We start from the raw sequence: 25518 nt of genomic DNA, 5'->3' as shown, positions 1-25518 counted from the left end.
TCGTGCTGATAATTCTAGCGCCTACTACCACCGAGGCACGTCGCCATCCAACGGAGCAACGCATGGTGGATTGTTGATTGATGAATTTATTGGTTCGCTCAACAAAAGCATGTCCTCTCCTAATCAACATCTGCAGCAGGTATTATGTGTATCGATGCAAGAAACGGGTTTCTTCGTGTTCTCGAAAATTTATAGTTTTTGGTCATCGAACCTGTTTTTTCCATTAGACTGAGAAGCGTAACTTATGTAAGCTTCTGCTACGAGAGGAAGGTATGGTGATTTTGCCAATTAGAATCATTAATCTAAAAAGGCGCCTTTTCTCATTCCGACCCTGATCGCGGTTCGGAAAGAACTCTCGCCAAAAAGGGTGCGTTTTTGGTCGGAAACCAGCACATCTATCCTAGTGTTGATTTTTTATCCCATGACTTATTTTTCAGCGACTAGAACATTGCAAGTGCTAATGAACTGAATTAGCGAAACATACATTCCTGGCTGGCGACGATGTAGTTGTGATCTGTATTGGACAGCAATCACATCCAGCGGTGTTATAATGAATTTTCAATGTCATAATTCCTGAATTTAGGGTTTTGTTCCAATTGTGTTTTCATCCCAGTTGCAGTGAATCTTAAATTCTAAAAAAAATCGGTATATCACCTAGCTAAACGAATTCAAAAAAAAAATCGAATATTTTTGTAAACTGAATCCTGGTCCCTGATTCTATATTTCAGATTCCAGCTTTAAACATCCCTTATTATGAATCCACAAGCGGCGCACAAGCCTCAAAAAGTGTTTTAATTATTGATATTTTAATACACATTCAAAATTTTATGATCTTTGGATGAGAACATGATGTTTAACAGCGGTTTTAACCTAGCTTAGTCCACACTTTTTAATGATTTTTATTTCCGAAATCATTATTTCTATGTTAATTTCAAATGCATGTTGCTCATTTGATTTTAGTCCGATTTTAACACGACTAGTATCGTTGTATAGGGAAACGAATGAACTTGGTTTGCAATTATAATATATTCGCTAAATTTGTTTGGTACTACAGTGAAGACCCGAATTTATCAGCACCCGATATTATCAGCCCACGATTTTATCATCTTCTTGACCCGATTTTATCAGCTTCATATGAAAATTGATAGTTGGTAGTTTCATGGGCTCTAGCAGACAAATCAGGTTGGCTATATCTAGTGACTAAAGAAGAATATTTATTTTAAGAGATTTGGTTCCTTAAAAAGAAAAAAAATATATATGTCTCGATTTTATCAATGAGCTTGAGCTTGAGCTTGTGCGACCACCCCTGGCTGCTACTCCGTTATCGATCTGGACTTGCTGAAGTTGTACAGGGAATCAGTAGATAATTATACTTGGGAATAGCGAAACATCTTTCAATGTGCAACTCCTGGTAATCCTAAAGTGTTTATTGATCAATAGCGACGCCGGCCAGACCCGAACGTAGATCGCGGAAGGAAAGGGAAGGAATGGTTAGTCCGATACTTGCTTTTGCTAGAGGCCTTATATACCACTGCGCACTCCTCAAGTATCACAGGAGGAGGATATTTTTGTTAGTAAGAGTATAGAAGTTGGATTTACTTCTTCTTTACCGACGCCAGAGAGGTGACTGGACTAGATATCGATCCACCAAAATCATAGACCGGGGACCAACGGCTTTACTTCCCTTCCGAAGGAAGACGTGACCACAGATTTTTTCACCTCAGAAAAATCTCAACGACCGCGGCTGGAATTGAACCCAGGCAAACTGGAATGAGTGGCGGTCACGCTTACCACTCAACCACCGGCGCCGTCTATATGTTTCGATTTTATCAATGTCCCCGTTTTATCAACCAAAAATTCACCAAGGGGCTGATAAAAACGGGTCTTCACTGTATAACTTTTTGTTTAATAAAGCGTGAGGTAGTCTGATCAAAAATATTTTTTTCACCAATGTACATATTCTGTACAATCAGGCGAAACGGTTTGGAACGCTCAAATATTGTACATTCTATGGGAAATTACTTGTACTTTTGGAATATCATGGCTGCGCATCGGAGCGCAAACGAGTTGGTGTTTTGTGAAAGATAATTTGAAAATATACATTACATCCAACACATTATACATTCGATTTTAAGTAGTTTTCTTCATTTTTTATGATACTGGTGATATAGGTGATCAATCAAGTAAAATCTATCATAAAAATGGGATCATAGTTATAAGAAAGGTTTGATGACATTGTATTGAAAAATTAATCCATTATTGTATGAATGTTGACATCACAAATCAACTCAGCACCTCAAAATCAACTTAACTTGTGATTTGCAGCCAAATTAGGCAACATTTTAGGTTTTGTCCGACTTGTGTTCGAAGATCCGCCACGGCGCGCCGACCAGGCCCGAACATACATCGCAGTAGGAAAGCGACGGAATGTTAATCCGACACTTGCTTTTACTAGAAGCCGTATATACTATTGCGCACTCCTCATGGGAGGATGGAGATTGTTATTAAAGATAAGGATTCGAAATTGTACTGCAGTTCACATGCGGTTCAAGATTTTAGGAGTCTCTGGGCGCCCGGTCACCATTAGGTGCTTAAAATACATTTTAGGAATATGGTAATAGTGAATAACGAGATAATGTGTAACTCATGATACACGAATCACCGATCGCAAGCCCAAATCTTGAACCGCTGGAGACTGAATTCGTTAACATCTTAGAACATCATTGAGCATAGATTTTGGAGGAATGAAATTAATGATACAGAAGGGGGGAAGGAATTCTGGTTTTTTTACCCCATAAATGATCCACAGGATATCCAGCTTCCCGCACAACTGAAATGCTCACAGCTATACCCAAGTAGCATTTCTAGTTTTATAGCACACTACAAGTATATATTTGTAGGGACTTAGACGGCAACCTTCTTACGAACGAGTGTGAGGTGATTGAGAGGTGGAAGCAGTACTATGACGAGCACCTCAACGGTGAAGCAGCAGAGGACGAAGGCGGTATGGCAACGGATCTTGGAGCACACGCAGAAGACGATAGGCTGCCGGCCCCTGATCTCCAAGAAGTCAAGGAGGAGATCGGTCGGCTGAAAAACAACAAAGCTGCCGGTGTAGATCAACTACCCAGCGAGCTATTAAAATACGGTGGTGAAACACTGGCTAGAGCGCTGCACTGGCTAATCGCCAAAATTTGGGAGGAGGAGATTCTTCCGGAGGAGTGGATGGAAGGTGACTGCTTCGAAGACTGCTAGGCTCGCGACAAGCAGCAGTGGATCGAGTGGAGTGCAGACGGCTTCTGTATACAGCAAGAGACAACAAGGCTCTAACCTGAACGGTAAGGTAAGGTAAGTACAAGTACATTTTAAGAAGGGCTTCAAGAGTACCACAAAACCTCAAATATTACTAGGGTAGCATTTTTAACCTTTGGACACTTTTGGATGCTTCGTTTTCAGACTCATTCATTTTTTGATTTTGTCAAAACCGGGAATACTGGTAGTACAGATGTAGAAAATTTCAGAATTGCTTCAAAAGACAGCATCTCATAAGCATGGGACCATTTGCTTTTTTGACTCCGGAGCGGTCGGTCTGGAGCAGAGTGGGCTTTATGTGACCGTTTCTAGATCAAATCGTCATAATATCTAGGATACTAGTCCTATTATAGCAATAGAGGCTATTGTCAACATATATCGGCCCTCCTGGCTTCGATTTAAGAGTATAAGATAATGACACAAATCTCAGGAACTCATTTGTTCAACCCTATCTGCTAACTCCAACTTTTCGTTAAAATACAGTTATTCTTCAAAATGACCTAAATGTTGGTAATTGTTAGAGATGGGCACACCCAAAATCCGACGGGTATGTTTCTATTACTTTTGGGTAAGATTCTATTGTCTTTTCGGTACCGTAAAATGGGGCAACATTGATAATTTTTTCAACAGTTTCGCGAATAACTATCTTCAATTCAAGCAGATGTAATTGCTTGCATAGTTAAACATTTCGACACAGATCTTTCATTAGGGCCTAAGTCGCAATGTACTCAAATGGAGAAAAATCAGTTTCAATATTCGGCGATGCTTTTCTAAATGTAGTTTTTATTGTAGGTATAAATTACTTTATGACCATGTTTTTTCCGGAAGCATCTTTGGTTAAACCTTATGGCAATATAACAAAAAATTTAATTCCTATGTGCTTTTAGTGGGTAGAAACTAAAAAAATGCTTACGCCCAATTTGCATCCCAGTCGTGATTTCGCCCTTCAGCAACCACCATTTGCGGAAGGGCTAAACTGTGTACATAATTTTCAGAAGGGCGCGGTAAATGGGCTAAACTGACTTTGTCTTGCTGGGTAGGGCTGGGAAAATGGGCGAGCTTGACAGTATACTTTTTAATAGGGCTCAGCAAATGGGCGCGTGAATTACATGAACATATCGAAATATTCGAATGTTTATGTGCAACAACTATCGAGTAGACATGATCATAGTAGATATTGCTTATCATTTATATAATAGAACCGCCGTTTACTGAATAATTTTGTGAATAACAACCGTACGCCCGGTTCTGTCAAAAAATGTAAGTTTAGCCTTTATATTCCATATGATAAGAAGGGCCTAAGTCGAAATCTCGAAGAAAATGCATGTTTCGCCGTTTAGTTTTCTTTAATTATAAATCGACCTAAAAACCATTTTAACTAATTTTCACCTCAATCTTGTAGTATTTTTGTCGCATAATGTCATAATAGCGAAAACGCAGTTTGTTTACATTTGCGATTTAAGCCCTAATGAAAAATCTATGTCGATTTGATCAGCAAAATATGTGTATTGAAATGAGAGATAACGCTCGAAATGTTGTGTAAATTGTATATCTGCAGGCAATTTCGTGGCCCGATATTGTGACGTTTCGAAGGAGAAAAAAATGGCCAAGAAGGATACAGCTGAGTTTTATTGATCTTTTTCAGGAAACTAGTTGAAATTAAATAGTTAATAACAAAAATCTCGGATTTTTAAAATGAAATATTTACGGTTTTTAAAAAAGCGATCAGTTCAGTTGAGGTTGATTGAGTCCATTAATATACAAGGAATTGTTTGAACAGATTGAAACGATGCATGAGAGTTGCATCATTTTTAATTTCAATTTGTGTTCATAAAAGGTACATTAAATTAAGAAATATTCATTGCCGATAGATTCTGAACATGTTTAGAAAATGGTTTGTTTGTTGTTTCGATGATTTTGTTAGAGGGAATCATCTTCTCGTACGTTTCTGAAAAAAGTTTAATTTGATCAAACTTATCCCGGTGATCAAAGATACCCCGTTTTACGGAAACAGGCCCCGCAATTGCGCATTGCGGTATTAAACTCATATTCTACCTATAGTGGAATGACGAATTTCGGTTGCTGTTCATGTATTTGTAAGACACAACCAAACACTTTTTCAGTATGTGTCAACCTCTGTTCGTATGTAGGATAATTCGGTCGATTTCTATGATAGTGTTATTATCGGGTCAAGCCAACCGAAATTCTGGCGGATTTCTGCCCAAATTCAGGCTGAAATCTGCCACAATATTGACAGATTCCAGCCGGAATTACGGATTTTTCACTGGGTAGGTTAGATAATAAAAATTATAGGCAGTTTCCGGATCCGGCAGAGTTCCCGATCCGGACCAGTTCTCGGATCGGATCCGGACCAGCACCCGGATTCGGACCAGCTCTTTGACTTCTGTAGATCGTGCACTATCTAAAGATAGAATCATTCATGTTATAGATCAGTGATTCCCAACCTGGGGACAGACCCGCAGACCCCTAGGGGGCCGTGGAAGGGTTTCTGGGGGTCCGCGAAGATGAATTTCTTTTCTGGTTGGACATTGAAATTTGAAGCTTTTTTGCAACAAACAGAAAATATTATATTGATAGCAAACAAAATCGGTCTCAACAAACAATATTACGCACTTCCCACTAACCTGTACTCCGCCCTTTCAAAGTGTGAGTGATCTTAAAACTACGAGCTGTCGATTCACACGTATTTCAAGTTATAGAAATGGTACTTTCATAGACAGACCAGTTAAACTAACCAGTCCATGAGAAGAAGCTGGCTGGCACGTTGAGTAGGCTAGATCCGCCGCCAGGGACTAGATTGAGTAGATCGGGACGAATCGGAGAGCTAAATGGCTCACAAAAATGTATCGGTATCGGTATTGGGATAAATGCACTGCCAAGGAATCCACAGTGGGGTAGATTCAAATAGGCTGGGAGCAAATTGGCTCACAAAACGAACTTCGATACCGAGAGAAATTCCTCCGCCACGGCACTCTCAGTCGGAATAGGGTAGTTTCACCGCCGGGGACTATCCGAGTAGAACGTAATAAGGCTGGGAGAAACAGAATCTAAATGACTCATGAGATCACTGCCGATAATCGCAAGTCAGTCCCATGTTCTATGGGATTCCCTATCTACATGGGACTGACTTGCGATTATGGGCAGATCAGCAACTAAACGGCTCACTAAGACGAGCGCTAAATAGTGACGTAATAGATGGAGATGAAATGCATGACAAGAGTCGAGAGCTAAACTCGTGAGTAAAATAAAGAGGTGCGAAGAAAGCACAACGAAACCTCCCACCTTCACATGAAGTAATACCTTGATGTAGTTCCGCGAGGATCAACGGCGAAAAACGAGTAAGAAAGAAGTTAAGCTTAAGGTTTTGGTCTTACTCAGGATTCCTCTACTTTGTGCCAATATTATGCACACATTTTCTTAAATATATACGCATTTATACAACAAATGAACAACGTATTTTTTATCGATCTAGAAGGTTCCCTGAAAGCGTGCTTAAATGTTTCTCTAATCGTTCAAATAACTACATCCAATGTTCCAGCAAGTATAGTGTCTTATTAAAAGCGAATATAGTCGAGAAAATTACCATGAAAGTTCTACTACCGAAATCAGGCCAACTTCCAAGCTACCCATGTTCTCTCTGAATCCCAGAAAGCGCAGTGAAACTAACTTATGTAATTTACTTTTTCTAGTCTGATTTCCGACATCTTTACTCATGACTTATAAAGTGTCCACATGGTCTGACTATAATCGTAGTCATCGTATGCAAACCAGGCCTTAATTATGTCTTGACAAACAAATTAATGATGACCATTTACAAGTAATTTAACATAGTAAATTACCATAATAACCCAACGCAATAGCAAGTACTGTTACGACTTATCACGACAGTGTGTTTCAGACACGTGAAGTTCTCGAACCAGACGCACTGAGTTACATGTAAGTATGCGACACTCTCGAATGAGTCAGGTAGCAGACAAATTCATTTCGAATCATCAAATGATAATAAGGGTAGCAATTTTTGATTATCATTACTTTATTCGTAGCATACAATCTCGATCAACGGGCAATAACAGGTAATTGCAATTTTCGTAACAGATTTTATTTTAAATGAGATTCATTAGTAGTTTTAATGATGAAAAATAAAAGGATATGATATAGTTGTGAGATTTATTTAACTATGTATTGCGATCTTTTAATCGGTATGTTTCTGTATTCATGGCGACACAGTTTTATTACAATCTTAGTGAACTGTACACTAACAGTACTATGCTGCTAAGAATCCTTAAATTCAGTACTCGAACATAACTAACTTATAATGATTACGTCTCACCTGGGTTCCACTAGCCTAGGAATGAGTGATATATGTTCGATACTTTGTTTCATAATTAAAAACCTGCAAAAAATACGCAACATGTCTAAAAATGAGCCAGCCGTGACCGACGAAAAAGAATACAAATTTTATTTAGATGATTGTACTGTATACATAATCCCCATTGGTACCAATGTATGGTGACTAACAGTCACTATATAATCAAACCCCAAATAAGAAGGATTCTGAATGTCAATAAGATAGTCTTACACTTGTCCCGAAAGTTAAGAATTGTTTCGGAAAAGTCGAATTGGAAGGTTAAGTTCCGTTATGGAATCAAGTACCAAGGTCTCACTTTGATACTGAATTTCCAACGATCTTATGAATCATCAGCAATCTCATTACTTCGAAGGTCACCTGAGCCTGAGCAGAATGCCTCATCACAGACTCAACGTCATGGCTAGTTTGATAATTGTTAAAGCTGCCAGTAGGTTTTCATGGATCAGTAGCGGATCCAGAGAAAAATTTCGGATGGGGAAAATCAGTTTTGGGGGTCAAATTTGGTTTGAAATGATTTTAAATTTGAAACTAATATAAAACTCAAACTAATTCAAAATTTCTCATCAAGTTGAAAATTTTCGGAGGGGTCCGGACTCCAGGGCCCTCTCCTGGATCCGTCGCTGTCATGGATAGTCATATTTCAAAACGGAGATGTATTATGTGTGGGTCTTAATGGCGTGTTGTGCGCGAACCAATAATAAGTCATATTTCAATATTAATTTACCTTGGGCCAAAACGGGCTAGATATTTTTGTAAATAAACTTATTGCATATCATTATTCCGCTACAGATTGTCATTCGTAGAAGCAATTGCAAGGGTTATATCAAATTAAGATAAATTGGTAAAACTAAAGTTTGTTTACAAAACCTATCAGCCCTTTTAAAAAGTGAATATGGATTTGACATTGTTTCAAGTACAGGCAGATAGTTCTGAATTACCAGGTACTCAGAGTAACATTGCAAACAAGAAATTCAATGCCACCACAACTCTGTTCGCTGGTCGTCGAAAAAGCAAATATTGTCCAATGACGCGTGCGAATTTCCCTTCGACAATAATAAGTCATATTTCAATATTAATTTACCTTGGGCCAAAACGGGCTAGATATTTTTGTAAATAAACTTATTGCATATCATTATTCCGCTACAGATTGTCATTCGTAGAAGCAATTGCAAGGGTTATATCAAATTAAGATAAATTGGTAAAACTAAAGTTTGTTTACAAAACCTATCAGCCCTTTTAAAAAGTGAATATGGATTTGACATTGTTTCAAGTACAGGCAGATAGTTCTGAATTACCAGGTACTCAGAGTAACATTGCAAACAAGAAATTCAATGCCACCACAACTCTGTTCGCTGGTCGTCGAAAAAGCAAATATTGTCCAATGACGCGTGCGAATTTCCCTTCGACAGGTTCTATATACCCAAGTATAAATTACTATTTAGCGACCACTTGCACTTGGCGCAAATCATACAACACCTTTCTGGCGGAAGCTATTAAACCTACGTTTATCCTCACCTCTGCAGCAGTCAAAGTAAGGTTTCTTATACCATAGATGTGTACTAGAATTTATTGCAGTAGAACAACGAAACCTCTTTTTACCCGGGGGCCATCAATCGATGGCCGAGCGTAACCAAACAGAAACTCCGAGCATTGCTTGTTTACTTGCGGGGCTTACCGGAATAGCTTTGTTTTTGTCACCTCACATGCAAACACCTAGATTTATTTCATGCCATTTGTCTTTACTCCTTGGAAACGCTCTCGCTTTTTTTTTGTGGGCGCATGCTCCCGGCGTGTGTGGCACCGTCGGAGGTCATATTTGATCTGCGTCATAGCGTCGGTTTGAGCGTATATAGGCAGAATGTGGTGTAAACGATCCATTTTAGAGATTTTTTTAAAAGGTGTCATCTCATCATTCAGTAGTAAAGTTAATGCCCTTTTTTATTTACTTTCTGAAGGAATATGAATATGGAGGTGTAGTAGTCATAGCACAATCAATTTAATTGTCTATTTCGGGTTATATCCATGGGGGTCTTTTGCCGTACTTAAATAGCTATTATTTTGGTGAATTCCAACACGGATACTCCAACAATAGGTGTAGTGAAATTCATAAGAAAAATCTTATGATGCATAGAACAGTAACAAAACTTGTTTGCATAAAATGAATAGGTTAAGAACAATTTTCAGTGGCCTTTAGTAATATTTCCATATAGTGCACGTTTGATATAGTACGATTTTTTATGAAATCAGCCGCAATAATAATTCGCGTAATAGAGAAACTTTTCACCTCTGTGGCTTCTCATTTCACTTCGCAGTCGGGGGAACAATACTATACTGTTTGTGTAGCGGATAAGAAACAAAGCAGTAATAATTGATTGCTTGCTTTATTAGTAGCTATAACAAAGCAATTTCTTGCTTCTACCTTGGACGAGATTAGAAGGAAGATTATATATAAAATCAATAATTTAGCAATCATTTTCAGTGTTGTATTCATATACGAGTGTAACAAAAATGTTCTAGCCAGATTTCTATCCAAGTAAAAAATATATATTTATTACAGATCGTATTACTCAAGGTGTGGCGTAAAGTAGCTTCATCATTTAGAATACCGGCGGTTAACAAGCAAGTTTGACAGATTTTAAAATGGAATAACAAAGAAAGACATTTTTGCATCACCTCGTATTGCCTTCTAGCTCAATTCCCTAAAACAAATGCGGAAACAGCAACATCGTGTGATTATCTTGTTATTGGTATTAAAGGATTAAATGTCAAAATGTCATCGATTTCAACTGCTTTCCTGCATAGCATATGCAACAGTTTGCTAAGGAATGGGATATTGCACATGTAACCTCAGACAAACAGACGTAATACGAAATGAATTATAAATTATGCAAAACGCACCATCTCACCAAACGTGGCACTAGGGAAGCGATTTTGACACATATACAAATGAGTCACTTCGTTTCCGCACGCACCCGAAAATCAAGCTGAAGAGAAAAAAAATCACTTTTGAGTGTATTAGTTTTACACTTGTAAAATTAAATATGGCCTCCGGGACCCTGGAAGTAAACATAAACATCCGGACAAGCATCCTGATTCTTAGGTGCACGGAGAAAGAGAGCAAAGGTCGAGCTTCACCTCGGATCTTCCGATTCGAACATTTAGGGACACTTTTTATCTTGATCACCGATAAAAAAATAATTATGACCGAACCGAAACAAAACTTATGGTAACATAAAAGCCCCCGGCTGGCGACTCTTTATCCAGAGGGATTCAGCGTCTTTTCAGTGGGCTTTTCTGTATCCATAGGTTTGTCTCTATTGTTTGGTTACCGTTTATCTGTCAGTATCATTCCAATCGAGCACGTGACCTACCAAAAGCCCATAATCCGTAGATAATCACTTCGAATCCTTCTCGAACGAGAACCATTGACAGTTCTCGTTCTCGATTGAAATGACACTGACAGATAAATGGTAAACAAACGATTGAGATGGCGAGTCTTTATCCAAGGGGAATCAGTGTCTTTAGTGCAAACCAAAACAAACAAAATGCGCCGGAAACGTGAAATGAATTCCTCTCGAAGTACCCAACACAGGAAAAATTATTGCATGGTTTTGACGATAAAGAAGAGTAAATAAAGACAAAAAAACGATATGAGCAATAAACGACAAGAATTGATTTCCTCGCAAGAAAAAAAATTAATTGTCCGTAACCTTAAATGATTGTGATGGACTGTAAAAATGCATTCGTTACTCTGCATTCTTTAAATTTGCCAACTGCAGTGACAGACGATTTTTGTACTTCACTTTTCGAATTTGATAACTAATAGCGTTTTCGTTTGACCCCGAAACTAAGTCAGGTTCTAACCCCAAACGCTGTCAGTTCATACATTAGGGTTAGAAACTGACTCAGTTTCGCTTCAAGCAAAACCGACATAATAATGCTTCATTGATGAAAGGTGAGGGCCTTGTTGCCAGAGCTTCGGTCGAAAAAAAATTATTTGACATGGTTGCCAGAATCACGTTTTGTGCAATGGGTTTAACAGATGTCACTAGTATATCGTGGGCGATGATTTTTTTGAATTTCCTTCAAGCTATTACGTCTGTTTATCTGTGATGTAACATCATCACCCTACCATCAACAAGCTAACCGAAAGGCCGATTCTGCAGTGAAAATTGCATAAAACCTGTCGAGAAAACTGAGTGTAAAAGATATGGAAAGCTCACACGCCTTACTTCGAGAGAACAATCTTGACTTGTTTTTGGCAAATTTTACTGCGGAAACTTCTGGCTTATGCTACTGAACTGGAGGAATACTCCAAACCAACTTGGATCCGGTATCAAGATTGTTGTCAGAAAGCAGGAGGTGTGAGGTTTTCATGTGTAGAAAGAACCTTATCCCGTTTACGTTTCTGAATGTGCCAAAAGCTGTTCAGACTAATAGACAAAAAGTAAAATATCAGTACGATAAATCAACTCACCAGCTTCCTTCTGTTCAAGTCTTTGTTCAACTGTATCCGGATGTTACCAAAGCTTGGGTATTGGGTGATATTAAGAAAAAACTTAATGAACGCTAATATGTTGTTGAAAGGAGCCGGACGCAGTCTACAAAAGGGATATAAAATATGTAAAGCTAAGAAAGTGGTGGATTCTTCTTCTGCAATTTCTGTCTTTGATCGTTCCGGAAAATCAGGAATATTCATTTCTCAACAATTATCACCTATTGCTACATTGCGAAACACTTCTTCCATAGAATCACGTGAAGAGGAAGATCGACATATGCTTCGATTGACGCTTCTACATCGAGACGAGAAACGAGAACTCCTGCAACCCAACTAGCACCAGGACTTGAAAAGTACAATGGAAAAAAAATAAAAATGCCTACTAAGATTCAAGATTACGATATGGAATAATTTGTTTGTTTTTGTTTCAAAAAAAGATCATATTTTAAGCTTACTTCCACAAACCCATACGTCATTTGTAAACAGTGATGTGATTGTTAGACCCCTTGAATAAGAGATATAATAAGATTAATTGTGCTTGGTTATACTATAAATCTTATATCTTAGATGTTGACGGTACCGAACGACACATGTGTGAAAGCAAATTTCTGGCAGCTTCCAGAGCTCCTTTTCTTCACCGCTCGTCAGAAATTCGACGTCCCTAAAGAAGTATCAAAGCAGCTTGCCAAAAAAACATGATTTGACAGGCAATTAGTTCGTGTAGGGAGCGAAGCACTCCGTCCGTAGCAACCGGAACGGTCTATGGGCAGGTGTACTTACCTCCAAAAGCGTCTACATTCCACTTCTGAGGTCTCACGGTGCCCTACTCTTTTCTGATCGTATTTAACCTCTTGCTATTACTGTTCTGAAGTGGCTCAATGCTAAGGAGGTCAATTTCGTGACAAAGGATCTTAATCCCCCGAACGCACTGGAGTCACGGCCAATCGAGAAATGCTGGAACACTCCGGAAGCATCCTAAGGAAGTGAAATCGGAGGCAGAAATCTTCCTGATTCCCACCCAAAAGCAAATTGGCCCAAACGTAGGCACAAGACTTTATGAGCAGTGCTAAGGGCAAGATAAAATCGTGATTCGCTGGTTGGGCCACAGCCTCTGTCCAACTAATGAATTTGATTCACTAGTTGGACCGAAAATGCATCTGTTCACATCTCTAATTATTGTCAGTCTGATTGTCAAAGTGAATTTGACATGAGACTTTGACATTCAAGTGCTTTATAGTTGGATAATGGTCCAACTAGCGGAGGTCCAACTAAAAAGCGGTCCAGTTAACAAGTGACCAACCAGCGAATCTCGACTGTTCATGCATTCAGAAATGGCTGTGAAATTAAATAAAACGGCCATGGAAAAGGTTGAAGGAGTGAAATTTGACGAACCTTTTGCTGTGATGCAATTTGGTTCTGTATGCCAAATTTGAGATGGCTGTGACAGGCGACTTCTAAGTTACAATTTCTTGTGATCGACCGAACTTAAAAAGGAAGTGTAGAAAGTGCAACAGTTTGAGTTATAAAAAATAACATCAACTTAAGCGCCACCCTAAGGTATTTTAGGTGAATACAAATATAGCTGAAAAAGTTTTTTTGCGGTACGTAAGGTGTTAGTCGATTCAGTCATTTCCATACAATAATGCAACATTTGAACACCAGTTTCCTGAATTTTCAGGGCAAAATATTGAAAACTGGGTGAGTGGCAGTGAATCTTCAAAAAATGCGATGTACACCATCACTCAAAATCTACTTAACCAATCGTTCTGAAATGTTGCACAGTTCTTCTTCACATCATTGCTCAGGTAACTATAGGACAACATTTTTAGTATTACTATTTTCACAATAACATGTTACCCGATTTTTTAGCAAAAATCGAACTTTTGCTTTCAAAGTACCACCCGCTACAGACGTTTAAGCTAGAGCAAAATTTCTTCAAAAACCTGTGTAAACTTTCAAATTAATAAACGTTGAAAATCCGTGTTTCACTATTGCCATCTACGCAACTGTTTGCTACACGTGTTTGACAGCTGCAGTCTAACTGCATTGTATCGATCACTGCGCCATCTACAAACGTTTTGCCAAACGCGTTTCAGACATCTGATTTATTCGGAATTTCGATAGCGGGTATTTACACACGATACAAATCGAGCCTAAACGTCTGTTATCGTCCACGAAAAATTCAAAAATTGAGCATTGGTTTTACCTGGGGAATGATGTAAAGAAGAACGGTTGGTTAAGTAGATTTTGGCTTATGATGTGCACCGCAAAACAAGTTTTCCACGAGACGCCTCCGGAGATTCATAGCCACTCGTTTATTTTTTTGTATTTTGCAATGAAATTTTGAGGTGATAGTGTTCAATTGTTTGCAAAATTAATATACTAACACTCCCTATACTACCCATGATCGCATAATTGTCCCGTTTTCCATGGGATTTCCTTTGTTAATGAGACTGTTATGCGATCATGGGCAGTATATCACCTTAACAAATTCCAAAATTTAATGTCCCTTTAACACGTGCATCACTGAGATCCTGTTTGAAGCACTCGAAACAGTTCGAGAATGAGACGGTTGGTGAGCGAGCGTGAGAGACATGTCTATGAGAAGGCACCCACCCGACTCACCCTGAATTATACCGACAGATACCGACAAAGGCACTGACAATCAGCTGTTGTACTGACACAGTCCCTCTTTTGTTTTTGTTTTCCATAGCTCAACTGGGAGGCGAAAATAATCAGTGCTGCTTCGCGAGGAGAAAGTTTGTGCGTCGAATTTATTGCCTGCTAATCTTGTGTATTTTTGTTTCGTTTGTGGCAGTGTCATCGAAAATCGGGACATTATGCTGATAAGAATGCCGATAGCGTTTGTCAACAGATTGCAGCTGTAATCTAACGTCGTAAACGGCGGAACTAGACTAGTGGTCATTGTTTTGCGCCCCTGCAGCGCCTTATATTGTGTTATTTCGTGTGTATTGTTGAATTCTGCTCAGAAGCAATGATCGATCTCACCGAATCGCAGAAGCTGGAGGGTCAGCCCGGTTCTTCCAGCCGTGGTGTATCGAGCGTTGATAAATACGAGTAAGTAAAGGCATCAGGTCCGTATGCAGCTGTAGGATTTGTTTTTAGAAACAAATTTGTTTCATGATCTGTTGTAAATTTGCTAGAGCTCTCCGTCAAACAATTTAAACGCACTGAGTAATAAGCATAATATAGGTTCTATAATTGAAAGATTAATTTTATAATGCTTTCATTGATGTTTTTAATAAAATTTTATACTGTTACGTTTAAAAGACAGAGTATAAAATTTTATTTTTTACTTAACTCTATTGGAAGCAACTAATACAATACAACTCATTGAAAATAATTTAAACCGCACGTGAGTAACAAAAAATTTCTCTCCCCAGACTAGAATGGCGCAATATCGTCACCATAGCCAACGATGAAACCTTGTATGATCTGCGACACGCTGCGGTGCGAGGTGATCTGCGAGCTTCCCCTTTCCGGAGCATCTGCTGGGCCGTTTTCCTAGGAGTCCTTCAAGCGCCTTCGAAAGAGTGGGTCAAACAGCGGCAAACCAGTCGGTCAGAGTATCGAGCATTTAGGAACCGACACATGCTGAATCCCCACGTAAATTCCAACGGTGGAGATGACCCACTGTCCCAGTCGAAACAGAGCCTCTGGAATCAGCATTTCTGTGATCAGGAGTTGTGTTCCGTTATTAAGCAGGATGTCGTTAGGACCTTTCCCGGTGTTGATTTTTTTCGAAAAGCCTCAGTACAGGAAATGATGACCAATATACTGTTTTGCTATGCTAGAAAACACTCAGCAATGTGCTACCGACAAGGAATGCACGAGATTCTGGCGCCTTTAATTTTTGTAATTCACAGCGATCAACAAGCTCTGGCGCACATCCAGGAGTTAGATCCACAGATTGAGTAAGTTATCAAGGTCAATGATTGGCAACTAATTAATGTGCAAATCCCCAAAGGGAAAATTTTGGACGATGCCAAATTTTTTTGTGCATAAGGGCACATACCTTACATAAAGTACGGTTTTTTGTTTTAGTGTTTCGGATTCTCCTCGTCAGTAACTAGCACCAACTGGGTGTCTAGTTAGACGATGTATCTAAGCTAGTACCCAAATTAGCACTAGTTAGACACTAAAATCCAAAAAGTCACACGTCTTGTGTGAACACTAAACAACTGGCTTATACCGAGTGATGTCTCGATAGTAAGCACAGAAGTTCTGTTTGCCGACGAAGAATATGAACCGAAACTGTCTTGTGGTTTGAAGACCCAAACGCCTGAAATTTGGCATCGTCCAAAATTTTCCCTTTGGGGATTTGCATAATTTCAGGCGTTTGGGTCTTCAAACCACAAGACAGTTTCGGTTCATATTCTTCGTCGGCAAACAGAACTTCTGTGCTTACTATCGAGACATCACTCGGTATAAGCCAGTTGTTTAGTGTTCACACAAGACGTGTGACTTTTTGGATTTTAGTGTCTAACTAGTGCTAATTTGGGTACTAGCTTAGATACATCGTCTAACTAGACACCCAGTTGGTGCTAGTTACTGACGAGGAGAATCCGAAACACTAAAACAAAAAACCGTACTTTATGTAAGGTATGTGCCCTTATGCACAAAAAAATTTGGCATCGTCCAAAATTTTCCCTTTGGGGATTTGCATAATTTCAGGCGTTTGGGTCTTCAAACCACAAGACAGTTTCGGTTCATATTCTTCGTCGGCAAACAGAACTTCTGTGCTTACTATCGAGACATCACTCGGTATAAGCCAGTTGTTTAGTGTTCACACAAGACGTGTGACTTTTTGGATTTTAGTGTCTAACTAGTGCTAATTTGGGTACTAGCTTAGATACATCGTCTAACTAGACACCCAGTTGGTGCTAGTTACTGACGAGGAGAATCCGAAACACTAAAACAAAAAACCGTACTTTATGTAAGGTATGTGCCCTTATGCACAAAAAAATTTGGCATCGTCCAAAATTTTCCCTTTGGGGATTTGCATAATTTCAGGCGTTTGGGTCTTCAAACCACAAGCCAGTTTCGGTTCATATTCTTCGTCGGCAAACAGAACTTCTGTGCTTACTATCGAGACATCACTCGGTATAAGCCAGTTGTTTAGTGTTCACACAAGACGTGCGACTTTTTGGATTTTAGTGTCTAACTAGTGCTAATTTGGGTACTAGCTTAGATACATCGTCTAACTAGACACCCAGTTGGTGCTAGTTACTGACGAGGAGAATCCGAAACACTAAAACAAAAAACTAATTAATGGTTTTTTCTCTAATACACCCACAGTCCCAATCTTGTTGAAATACTGAACGTAGAAAATCTTGAGGAGGATTCATTGTAAGTTAAAACTAATTAAATTCTCAGCTGTATCTCATTATCCTCCATTTTGCAGCGCAATTTTCTCTAAAATAATGCAACGAATAGCCTCGTTCTATCGGATAACAGATCTGATACCAACAGCCACGGGTTATTTTCCAGTGATGACCCCAGTTTCCTCGCCAAATCCGGCAAAGGCATCAGGCGGTAGACGTAAACCCGAGATAGAAGTTGTCGAACAATTGAACTACATTAAAGACAAAATCCTGATAAAGGAGGATCTTCACTTGCACAACCATCTTTTGAAACTAGACATTCCACTTGCGATATTCGGTGTTCGTTGGCTGAGGTTACTGTTTGGAAGAGAGTTTACCCTGCAGGACCTGCTGCTTCTTTGGGATGCCATATATGGCGAAGGCGACGAGCTAAGTCTGATAAATTATGTGGTGGTGGCGATGCTTATAAGGATAAGAGACAGATGTAAGATACCTGTAACAAGTAGGGTTTAAACCTCTGTTGATTATACCATCTTTTAGTAATTTATAGCGATTACACCACCTGCCTAACGTACTTGATGCGATATCCTACTAATGTGGACGTATCGCTGGTGATACGTCACGCTTTGCACATGAAGTCCCCTAAGGTAATTAATCCAGTGTATCAAAAACACCAGTCCAGATATCAAATTTTTTCTTCCAGATTTACGAACGACCCGCGGGTGCAATGATATATGTTTCATCGCCTCCGCCAAAGAAACCTCTTCAACAACCCGTGATGCGTTCAAAGAACATCGAGATGGACTACCTGAAATACTCTACGTTACCGAACGTTCAAAAACGTCAATATGAGATAGACCTTACCAAGGAACGTGAAAACGAACGATCCCGAACGGCTTCCTTGCCACGAAGCTCCGGATCATTACGAATGTCAACAGCCATCGAACTCAGGGAGAGTGCAGCAATGGCTGCAAAGAAAGCAGCTGCCGCCTCAAATCAAAACGAAGCAATTCAAACTTCCAACATAACCGATGGATATTTTGAAGATGTACGTATTTCAACTGCATTTGGGTATAGTACCAAATTTTTAATGTCTTTATTTTAAGGACCCCGAACTTTTGAAGATTGAACTGCAAGAGGCATACAACATCATGTCGGTGAGTCGGGCAAAGCTTATGCAGTACCTCAACGTGCTGCGACGTCACGCACGTCCATCTAATCCAACAGGCGAACTGCAGCAGTCGCTGGATGGAATCGAAGAGATCTGCTCGCTGCTGAAACCACGCTACGATACCGTGTTTCGCGCACCGGCACCAATCGATGCCGCCACGGAAGCAAACGAAGATCAATCCCATTCGAAACGAACCACTACGGCGACTCCATCCCTGGTTGCGCATCGTACGCAAACTCCACCAACGAGCCTTAATTTGCAACGTTCTTACAACTACGATTTAGACTGCCGACGAAATACTGCTGCTTCGATATCGCAGTACGAAATTCCCGAAGATCTGTACAGTGGAATAGCAACGAAAAAATTGGCCAACCGGAAGGAGGTGGAAATGCACGTCTTCGAGCAGGACTTTGCTGACCGCACCCGTAGATTAGACGACAAGGAGATGCCGAATGCGGATCCACTTCGAACGGGACGTAGGAATTCGGAATGACCGGTTGTAGTTTGCTCAATATTTTCCGAGAAGAGATAAGTTTTTTTTTTCGAATCGCAAATTGCCTACACAAAGTATTAATGTTAACACTAAACTGTAGATCGACATTGTAGACTTAGAAGCAAACATTTTTTTGTTTGGCAGAACAATAATATATGCAATATGTATGAACAACTTAGCAGCACGTGGTTAACATTGATAACTTATCTGCATTTTAGGCGATCAAATCGATAAAAATGACGAATATAATTATATTCTACTGTTTAGTTGTAGTTTGTGAAAATATAAGGTTTTCCAATTAAAAGAATGAATTTCAATATTTTAATCAAGCATTATTTTGTGGTTACCTGAAAAGTGTTTAGTAGAGCAGAATCCATTCTTTCTTTTTCTAAATTGAGTAGATCTACTTGCTCCTGTTTATTCCAGAGTATTTTCTGCGGGTGCTGGAACAAACCTATTCTGTTGTTGATTTCGATTCATGATTGTTTGTTGCCTACTAACCCAACAAACAATTAAGCTGGATATTGGCATGCACAGTTCCTATCCAGTTCTTATTTCCTTGGACCAAAAGCTTGTTAGGCTTTCATTGTTTGTTGGGAACAACTCCCGATCGTCCATTAGACGTTCAGGCGGAATATGATAAAATCTTAACAACTCTACAAAACGTAAACATTGAGAAAATTGCAAAAGAAGGTTTAGTTCAAATGTTAATCCTATTTAATCAATATTGATACTATTTTATTCCGTTTGATTGCGCGTATTGCTTTTACTTGTATACCTCATACAAAAAAATACTTTGCTGGCCTGATATTACATCGAACGTTAGAAGAATTAAGTAAAATCTAACAGTGAAGAGTGATGATGTCGGTATTACAGGGGCTTCGACGTGTGAAACGACGGCCTGATAAAGTTAGCTGCGTGGTGAATTTTGCCTGATTCTACACCATAGACTTATCCAGCTGCGTTAGTATTGTGCCGTTTTGACGTTTAAATTGGGAGGAAAACAAATCATTTGCACTGCGAATTGGGAGGAAAACAAACCGCTTGTGGGCTTAAGGGGAGGGCGGTAGTATAAAAATGCGAGATCTCGGTGTGCGTATTTTAAACGTCAGATATCTCAATAGCGGTGGTCCAAGAAAAACAATGGCCGATCTGCGCTCGAGTAGGCCGATGATGTAACGGTGGGCCCCTTCCGGCTGCCGCGTCGGATTGTTCTACCAGGAAACACGTTGGAAGCCTACGGTGACTGTTTCGCAGTTAACCGATCCTCGGCTTGTGCGTCGCTAGAACCGTTTGGGTCAGTCAACGACAGTCCGGAAAATTGCTAGTCGGCGGTAAATACATCGGCGACGAAAAATATCAAATAAAAGCCGTCGAACGCTTTTTTAAGCCCATGCCGATATAAACACCCAATTTTTATGTTTACCTTGCTCTTCAGAAAACACTCGCACACGTTTACCGCATAAAAACTCTAGCTTTGATTTTACAATAGCAAACAGAAAAGGAAAGATTTTTCAAATAATTAACACGGGCTACGAGAATTCTAACGACGTCCTATCTTGACATTACACAGCGAAACAAACTAATCACTCGCACTTCTGGCTCCTTCCACGATCCAGGACAAATGGGATTGGAAATTGCAATAGGTCCTCAAATATACTGCGAGTGTTAATTTTCAGGTTTTCTAACCGAAAGCCAAAACAGGAGAACGACCTTTACCAAAAACCTAATTCACAAGAAAACATGCAGTAATAGAAATAAAAATGCAAAAATATGAAGAAACTAATATATGATATATATTTACAAAAGTTCAAAATGTTATAGAGTGTCTTGCTAGTTAGGCTCTATTATACCAGTTAGGCCTTTTTGAATTAAGTTAGGCCTTTTATTAATTAGTTTTAGGGTCATACACTAATTACATAAGGGCATATGGGGGAGGGGGAGTTTCAAAATATCTTATAAATTCTTATTTGAGGGGGAGGGAGGGTTTGTTCTTTCTTACGTTATATCATAAAAAAGCATGAAAATGAAATCAATAAGAAAAATATTCTTTACACAAGAGTTATTTATTATTTGTGCCATGAACATTTTCTATATCTGTTCGGGAACTGGGGTCACAGTATGCCTTACAAGTTAAGAAGTGCTGACACTCTTCGTGTTGATGGTCCAATATCCTTCTATTCATTCTTTTTGTTCAAACCGCAAGGTATTCGTAAAATGTTCTGTCATGCGATTGTGACAGATCTTGTGGGCCGAATATTTCCAGAGTGTGAACTGTATTTTACTTCAAGAAAATTCGAAAATGTCGGAGTTATGCGTACGATAATCGTCACAGTTAGAGCTCAGAATAAATTCATGCCAGAACAGTTTATAAATTCTTTTGAGCTCTGCATCACAAGAAAATAGATTCAACGAAAGTGGAATACATATAGCGAAGCAGATTATATGGACCAGACTGGCTTTTCTTAATATCACTCAATAGTTGTTCTACTAGGATGCAAATAAAATTACTACAGATGAATGCAGTTCAATTTTGTCATGAATTTTCTTGAAATAATTATATAAGTATCGTCTTCGCTATCTTATTTAATGAATTAACAATATGATTTTTTAATTACGTAAATCATGATAAGATCTTATTTAGGGGGGAGGGGGAGTTCATCAAAATCTTACGAATTCTTATCTGGGGGGAGGGCGAGGTTGGAATGTTCTAAAAATGCCTTACGTAATTAGTGTACGGTCCCTATGCCCTTTTATAATTAGTTAGGATATAAAAGTCGATTAGATCCTTTTTTAATTTGCGATGAAATTGTTATCAAAATTCTTCATAATCGATTGTTGCGTTATGTTCGTGTTCGGTTAGATATTTTTTAACGGAAAATATTGCTTATGGAACTAAAAACTGAATTTTATCCGCTCTGCGCACTTATAATTCTTCTTTTTAAATTCTTCTCATAGACTGATTAGTTCAATTGGTCTGTCTATGAAAGTACCATCTCCATCACTTGAAATACATGTGTTTTGACAGCTCGCAGTGTTAGGAACACTCGCACGTTGAAAGTGCGGACTGCGGAGTCCAAGTTGGTGTGTAGTGCGCAATATGAAAATTCGATTTGTTTGCATTTTGCAGTTAGGCCCTTTTCAGATGTTTGGCTGGAACTCATTTGTCGGCATAAAGTCGTGAGTTCCTGAACCAGAAACCATCAGACAAAATTAAATGTGGACACCTCTTCTATGTCATGGTTTATCAGAGTTTTGTTTATGTTTGCATCGTCAATGCTTCTAGAAAAGCGATCGGTATAAAGTGCGGCATTTTCGGTGTTTCACATTCGCAATCGTTATTGACAGAGTTCGGTACCTATTAGCATCCACAAGCAATAAATCGGTGGTTAATCATGAGCTATCATCGCGGAGGAAATCGTCGTGGCAACAACTTCAACAAGGGCGGTGGTAACCGCTACGGTGGTGGTGGTGGCAAACGCGGCGGCGGACGAGACTCGGATACACCGGTCGATGAGAAGAATCCGGTGATTCAAAGTTTCCGGGAATATGCCAGAGAGCTGGATGATAAGCACGATCGATACGAAAGGATTGTCAAGTGCAGCCGGGATATCACCATCGAGAGCAAGAGGATCATTTTTCTGCTGCACACGGTCGATGTAAAGTAAGTAGTAGTTTTTTTGAGATTCGCTGGGTTAGTGCATGTTAGGTGTCGATTTGGATTGGGTAATGTAACGCAATGAAATATCTGTATGATAATTGAAAATGGGACACCCGTGACAATGGCTTCAAAATGCAATGGACGACATCCGGTTGGGGAACTTGGCATGTTTTTTCAATAAACTTTCCAGTCAATTCTTAACCCTCCGCAGTCATGCCATTATATACATTTAGGCGATCGTCTGAAGCTCTAAGACAAGTTTGCCCGAATTTCAAAACGCTGTGCACCCGTACACTGTCCGATTTCTCAAGGGTTAACACATAGGAAAATTCAACAAGCTGTTAGTTATCGTAACCCGAAATTTGCGGAACTGTTTCGTGTTTTCACTCGTCAATAACTGACACCAGCTTGCTGCTAGTTAGACAATATATCCAAATTAACACAAAATTGGTGTCATTGGGTCACTAAATCCAAAGAGCTCACACAACCGGTGTGAACACCAAAAGCTTCTGTGCTTGGCTAACGGAACACGCTCCTTCCTCAATTACATATAGTTAGCGTGGGAAAGGGCTGCTCCAAGATCGATGACCTCTTCCAGGGTCACTGCAGGGCATAACTTTAGCTGTTTTCTCTTCCGGCATTCAAGTTACATACCCAACTCGCTATAGCCTTACGTGTTCCGTTCGCCGATGTGAGCATGTTTGTATATTTAGTATCATTTGTTATTTCGTCACCGAGTATCGAACAGAGCATTCTCGCACCGAGCAGTCGTTGATCTGTTTCCTTATCGCCGTACAGAGTAACAGGGAGTATCAGCGATTTGTATAGAGCTAGTTTACAATGCATCCGTACGGTATGGAATTTTAGCTGTTTCGTATAACCGGCACAGACTTTTTTACCTTGTGGCTAAAGCAGAACTACAGATCCCAATAAAACTTTATCAGTTATTTATCAGTGTGCAATCGTGCTATCTCAACAACCTATTTCTGCAACCTATGTGCATTAACTGCACACCTACCGTCTCACCGTTGCACTTGACAGTGTGTGCAGTGCTTTATGGTCACACCTACGACCGCGCACCTGGCTTCCCATGAGCCTTTTGGCGGCCCAGAGGTTGTCCTTCCATGTTGCTCAGGAATACATAGCTCCTATACACATCCATGCATACAGCATGCATACGGGCTTACATTCATACATACATACATACTATTTGGCACAAGTTTAGAGCGTATAACGTCGTGCCATCTAGCCTGTCATCCTATCGAAAATCATCCTACAGTCGCCTTGGGGTCAATGTCATATTGGCAAATTTCGCATTGAATCCGCTTCTGTCTCTTCCTAGTCTCCTTTTTGTCTCCTAGGTCCGAAGCGGATCAATCGACTATTAATTGAAACGGTAAACATACATACTAGCAGTATTAGTCCTTACTCGCGAATCCTTTTCCTACAACTGTGCTGTTTCATCTCTATCTTATAACATAATTCGATTATCCCTGTTCTAGTGCATATACGTATTCATTACATTATGGACCAGGCAGACCCTCAATTTTTCTATTATTATTGTCCTGAGTAGCTAGAGCAGTGAAGGTATTTTAGGATTTCGCAAAAAGAATCTCTGCCCATAAAGGCATAAGAAATATTTATCCACTATTCCCCATAAAGTTTGCTCGAACCGAATGTCCGCCTGGTTCGACTCGAATAGACCACACCGACCCGAAAGGGTTGCTTATCATTTCTGAGAACCAGTGTGCTTGGTCGAGTTTAATAATCATAAGAACAAGTCCTGAATAATTAACTATCTCTTAGGTGCCAGTACTGCACTCCTTACCTGAGCTAACCTCATACCCACGATCAAAAAAGTCGACAACTAGTAGGATCCACATGTCCCCCACCCAAGCGAATTGATTAGCTTGCAAGTAGGAGCACATATCCACCAACCAGCCAAGAAGACTTCCGAATCAATGAGAATGGACCATGCCAATCGAAGGCCACAGGCCCAGCGCCATCTCGTACAGTTCCTGAAATTAATAATTTTGTTAGCGCTACTTACAGATTTCATTTCAATGGTAGTTTCATTCTCTCGTGTGCCGTTGCTCGTCTCTTCCGGCATATCGACGCCGTCGGTCGACCGTCTCATAGAAAGGATCTCTATCGGATCCTCAATTTCCGTCGGAACTCGTATGTCAGACGCTCAAGGAGTTCTACTTGCTCGAATATCAACTATCTGAAGCGAAAAAGACATTATTTACCACATTAAATATAAGTCCCCAATCTTGTAATCAACTAAGGCGATTCTAGCGCAGAAACGCTAATGATGTGACCATCAGGAATACGTCAGATAATCTCAATTGACCCCCTTCGTCACCAGTTTGGCCTTACCAAGCCGTAACGCGGGTGGCGGCATGAAAACTGCCGAATAGGAGTTGAGAACAGTTTGAAGCAACATCTGATGCTGCTCCAAATGTATGTGATATCCAAGACTGATTGGGATAGTTCCATCCAGCCTAGTTTGCGTACCTTATATAACTAGACTCACTGTTCTTCATTCACCCACAAAATAATAACGAGTTCTTCAATTTATGCCAAAATAGGTTTTATATTTCATAGCGTTATTTTTTTCTTTAGTAGCACTCACAGTTCAAATTCCG

At 39.7% G+C, this 25518-nt stretch overlaps 2 protein-coding genes across 2 annotated transcripts in view; both read left to right on the top strand.

The window, feature by feature from the left end:
- Nucleotides 1-14899: 14899 nt before the first annotated feature.
- Nucleotides 14900-19472, top strand: LOC131676962 (TBC1 domain family member 5). The gene is made up of 7 exons (XM_058956413.1): nucleotides 14900-15278; nucleotides 15605-16135; nucleotides 17520-17570; nucleotides 17626-18029; nucleotides 18086-18192; nucleotides 18249-18593; nucleotides 18652-19472. The coding sequence occupies exons 1-7, from the start codon at nucleotides 15196-15198 to the stop codon at nucleotides 19207-19209; spliced, it is 2079 nt and encodes a 692-aa protein (XP_058812396.1). The 5' UTR covers nucleotides 14900-15195; the 3' UTR covers nucleotides 19210-19472.
- A 2985-nt stretch (nucleotides 19473-22457) lies between these two features.
- LOC131676960 (translin-associated protein X) overlaps nucleotides 22458-25518 on the top strand; it is a 16381-nt gene continuing 13320 nt past the window's right edge. The window contains exon 1 of the mRNA XM_058956411.1: nucleotides 22458-22873. Coding sequence (XP_058812394.1) covers nucleotides 22605-22873 — 269 coding nt within the window. The 5' untranslated portion in view covers nucleotides 22458-22604. The remainder of the gene's footprint in view (nucleotides 22874-25518) is intronic.

The sequence above is a fragment of the Topomyia yanbarensis genome, chromosome 1 (assembly GCF_030247195.1).
Source record: "Topomyia yanbarensis strain Yona2022 chromosome 1, ASM3024719v1, whole genome shotgun sequence".
Taxonomy (NCBI): Eukaryota; Metazoa; Arthropoda; class Insecta; order Diptera; family Culicidae; genus Topomyia; species Topomyia yanbarensis.
The sequence above is the reverse complement of the archived record's forward strand: the minus strand, read 5'-3'. Positions and strand labels throughout refer to the sequence as shown.